Raw genomic sequence first — 4,919 nt, 5'->3', positions numbered from 1 at the left:
AATTTAGAAAAAGAATCAACTATTTTAAATATGAGGAGTTAAAAACATAACTGCTACCATATATGCAAGTTAACCTTCAAAGCATTTCATACCAACTGAATTGAGCACTGTGGGATGCTTACATGCTTGATTTTACTATTGAATTGCATATTATTTATGTGAGACACCAGAAATAACTGTGCTAGTTATGTCCAAAGAATGAGGACAAAACTTTCATATGTAAAGGGGTATTCAAGGAAATAGACAGGAAATAACTGGAGGTGAAACTTTGTTTGACAATAGAAGTCCAAAGGAATTTTCAAATGGCTTAAGAACATTTTACAATTCATTAGCTAAGCACAATGATGACTTTGCTTTCCTGGCAACCTTCTTGAATGAATTTTTTACTTCTTTGTTTCTCAGACTGTAGACCAGAGGGTTCAGCATGGGGATGACCATGGTGTAGAATACAGATGCGATTTTATCAGTGTCCGTAGAGTGACTGGAGCTCGGCTGTAGGTACATAAAGATGATTGTCCCAAAGAAGATAGATACAGTGGTGAGGTGGGATGCACAGGTGGAGAAGGCCTTCCTCCTTGCTTCAGCTGAGCGCATCCTCAGGATAGCAATGAAAATAAACAGGTAAGAGTTCAAGATGATGAACAGAGTAACAACAACATCAAACAGAGCTAATGTAAAGACTATGATCTCGTTTATGTTTATATCTGAACAAGAGAGAGCCAAAAGTGGGGGAATGTCACAGAAAAAGTGATTAATCACATTGGAATGACAGAAGGAGAGGTGAAAAGCGAAGGCAATGTGGATGGAGGACTGCAGGAGTCCACACATATAAGAGGAGGTGACAATTAGGATACACGTGGTGCTTGTCATGGTGGTGGTGTAATGCAGGGGCTTACACACTGCTGCATGTCGGTCAAAGGCCATTGAGGCCAGAATGAAACTTTCAATAGTAGCAAAGGCTGCAAAGAAGAACATCTGGGCAGCACAGGCTTTGTAGGATATGATCTTATTTCCTGTGAGGAACCCTTCCATTACTTTAGGATTGACAGCTGAGGCATAGACACAGTCCACCAGAGAGAGATTACTGAGGAAAAAGTACATGGGATTGTGGAGTCGTGAGTCCAGCAGAATCAACAAGATCATCCCAAGGTTCCCAACCAGTGTGATCAAATAAACAAGAGTAAAGACTATAAATAAAGGAACTTGCAGCTCAATGGCATCTGTTAGTCCCACAAGGACAAATTCAGTTGCCTCTGAAATATTCTCCATCAGAGTCATTTGGAAATGAACACAACATGGACCTAGGACAAGAAGAAACAGAGAGCATTATACTGGTTGAATCTCACCATGTAATATGAAGTATAAACAACTCCTTGTGCCCGTGCCTCATCTTTCTTTCCTGTGCATAGGCTATATTGAAGATGCTGCACTGAGTGTCAAGGTAGGAACAAGCAGTTTTATTTACCATGTAATATGAAGTATAAACAACTCCTTGTGCCCGTGCCTCATCTTTCTGTCCTGTGCATAGGCTATACTGAAGATGTTGCACTGAGTGTCAAGGTAGGAACAAGCAGTTTTGTTAATATGGAAGTGGTAGAGATGGACCCTGGGAGCTCTTTGCTCAGAGTGGCTGCCATAGGTGGTTCACAGTATAGATGTGAGGTTCAATTCCATGTGCCTGGTATAGGTATTTTATACTACACTAAACCACAATATTTATTATTACTATTAGCAATATCTGCTAGTATTCTTGTACAATGTATACACTGAAATCCTAATCAGCGGAAAGCTCTCTGGGGACCACGGGATCATGTTTTTAGGTTCCTCTGACAACCTGGCAATGTATTTTCCATTTCCAGTATATTCCTCACCACCTGGGTCGTATCCAAAGATCTGGGTCTCTACTCTAGGGATCCTATTTCTCTAATTTATAAGAGCCCTTAGTTAGATCCTTGCTTTTAACTATTAATGCCTACATGTTCTCTGCATAAAATTCATAGTGAAATCTTGGCATATTTCAGCATGCCATAAAATAAAGGGGTATTTTTTTCAAAAAGTAGAAGCAAAGACTTAGTTGCTCCCTCTTCATGTCACGATCTTCTTTGTCATATAGACTGAAATTTCCATTCCCACCCTCATAATGTCTTCACTTCATTTGTGTTTGGGGAGAGAGGGAAGAGAAAGGGAAGAGTTGCTCTCTTCCATTCCTGTAGGCTTTCAGCCTTCAACAAAGCCATATTTCAAAGCTCAGCTGATTGTACTCACCTCCACGGTGACTCAGGTGACAGACAATTCTGCTGCGTTGGTTACAGTAGAGAAGGCACCTCCACCCACTGAATGTTGGGTCATACTAATTTATGAGCACTAAACTTCCTCCACACTTTAGCCACGATATGTGAAAGGCTACCCAATCTGAACATAATTTGTTCCTAATCACACATCTTCCTATGGGTTTCCTTTGAGTAGAACTTTCACCCTGGCCCTTTCTAAGAAGTATCTCATCACTCTCAGTGTGGAAATATGAGAGCTACAGAGCAGCATGACAGAGTGTGAAGAGCAGAGAGCCAAGAAGGTGTTCAACCTTTCTGGGTATTAGATCCTTATTTTTTATTTATAAATTTTTAAAGGATGGTTGGAGATTTTATCCATTCTTAGACTGCTAACTGGCTATGGATTCATATTAAAAAAATACTTACTATTGCCCTAGGAACAGACCTTGGGGGACGTTGTGCTACAGAAGACTGCTTATGGGAAACCTTTATGTCTAGAACATGGGCCCAAAGATTCTCCTTTCCCATCTATGGAGCTCCGCTGTGGAACAGGACCTGGGCTTGTGTTTTTGCCAATGTCTACTCAGAAATACAAGCCTCTACAGGTCTCAGGGGAGCAGCACATACATGTGGATGTCTTTGGAGACTTGTGATTCCACACTGGCCCTTCAGCCTTAAGCTGATGCAAACAGCAGAGGAAAGTGTTTGCATTTGGATGGAGAGTGCTTATGAGGGCACACGGGAACAGATTCTGGAAGGAAAGTGCTCCAGTTATCACATAGTCTAGGCCACAGCCAAGTTACACAAGATTTTTTAAATCTCACTGTAATCTCTGTGTGCACAGCTTAGCTTTCTGTATCCAGCTTTTTCTCAAAGACCTTGGTATAACCCCAGGGCAATTTTCATCTTTCATTTATTTCTTGTAAATAAAGTACCCATTTTTCTCGATATTAAAGACCCAGTTATGGTTCATGTTCATTTTTCTCTCTCATTTATATTTTTAAAAATTTATCTACACATAAAATTGCATATATGTATGGGACATAATGTAATGATTTAATTCATGCATACACTGCTATTTAGGGAAATTTGTGTATCTCTCATCTTTTTTTATTGAACTTTTAAAATTTCATACATTCCCCACTCACATCCAGATCCCCCTCCCCCATCTACACCTCCTCCCACGGAATCCTATATACTCTGCCATACATGCTGAGTCCTATTCATTCAGGTGTTTGTACCCAAATATCCTTCAGTGTAAATGCGTCCACTGGAGTCTAGTCAGCCCATCCAGAGGATCTTAATCACTTCTCTTTTGGTAAGTTGTGAGAACCTTCACAATCCCACCTCAGTTATTTAAGTAATAGGATTCATTATTTCAGCCAAAAGCATTCTGCTACATAGTCACAGACAGGAAAAATTTCTTTCTCTTTTGTAAAATTAGGGGGTAGGTCTGTTACTTTTCTCTGACCTCAGAGATGATAGTGGGACTATCTATCTCTTTTTTAATGTTTTATTTATTACTTTATGAGTATATTGCCTGCATTTGTGTAAGTGTACCTGTGTTGTGCAGTGCTCTTGGAGGTCAGAAGAAGGTGTTGGATTCCCCTGGAACTGGAGTTACAGGCAATTGTTAGGCACCATGTGAGTGCTGAGACTCAAACCTGGATTCCCTGCAAGAGCAGCCCATGCTCTTAACCACTGAGCCATCTCTTCAGCCCCAGGGACTATCTATCTTTTATCAATTCAGTAACATGTAGTTGTTCTATTAACCTATGTGGTAAGTTGACCCAGTATCAAATGCTACAATTACCACCTGCTGTGGTCTAATCTACTTTAAGTTATTTGTATTTCCACAATTCAGTATAAGACATTCAATGATAATGCATGTCATACATAAGGGAATCATAAGGGTGAAATGAGAAGACACATGAACAGAGACAATTGGTGTATATCAAGAGACTGTGTTTAAATATTACTATTTTGTCACCCATGAAATTGATATAGCATGTAGACAAAAACAGGATGTTCAGATATGACATTTGTTCCTGTATTTCTCTAAATCATTGAAATTATTTGAAGTCTGATCAACTTCTATGAAACAGACTGGAGAAGAAACAGGCATGCTATTTCTGAATAAACGTATAGTGAAGTCTCTGCATATACAAGTCATTTGTATCTTCCCTTGCCAGAGTGGCTGATCAGGTGAAAGTCTTCCATGGCCTGGGCACTTGAGTGAACAGGTGGAAAAATAAAAAATAAACCAATTAATAAATAGCCAAAGAATCATCATATAAAGAGAAAATAGTATCAACTTTCCACACAAATTTATTAGAACTAATACATTAACTAAAGATTCATAATAAAATTAAGAACACATGAAACTTTTATTACTCTTAATTGACAATGTACAATTCTAACAAGAAATTAAGAAGCCAATCTCACTTATAGAAACATGAAATAACTATAAAACCCATTTTGAATAAATTTAACTCAGAAAATGAGAAACTTTCAAATTAAAAATTAGAAAACATTGCTGAAATTAAAGAAAAATATCTAAATGGAACTGCATCTGAATTCATGTCTGGAAGTCTTAATATTTCTAAAATGTCCTTGCTAACAAATGATGTACAGATTCAATTAAGAGTA

General features: G+C 38.6%; 1 protein-coding gene across 1 annotated transcript; it reads right to left on the bottom strand.

Moving 5' to 3' along the window:
- Positions 1 to 318: 318 nt before the first annotated feature.
- On the bottom strand, positions 319 to 1,278 carry LOC103742691 (olfactory receptor 5B12-like). The gene has a single exon (XM_008843769.1). The coding sequence runs from the start codon at positions 1,276 to 1,278 to the stop codon at positions 319 to 321; it is 960 nt and encodes a 319-aa protein (XP_008841991.1).
- Positions 1,279 to 4,919: the final 3,641 nt, after the last annotated feature.

The sequence above is a fragment of the Nannospalax galili genome, unplaced genomic scaffold, assembly GCF_000622305.1.
Source record: "Nannospalax galili isolate Female #2095 unplaced genomic scaffold, S.galili_v1.0 scaffold2482, whole genome shotgun sequence".
NCBI classification, from domain to species: domain Eukaryota; kingdom Metazoa; phylum Chordata; class Mammalia; order Rodentia; family Spalacidae; genus Nannospalax; species Nannospalax galili.
Note: the sequence above shows the minus strand (reverse complement) of the source record. Positions and strands in the feature narration are given on the sequence as shown.

Coding starts and splice junctions, on each gene's coding strand:
- LOC103742691 (XM_008843769.1), bottom strand. CDS start 1,278: ATGACTCTGATGGAGAATATTTCAGAGGCAACTGAATTTGTCCTTGTG.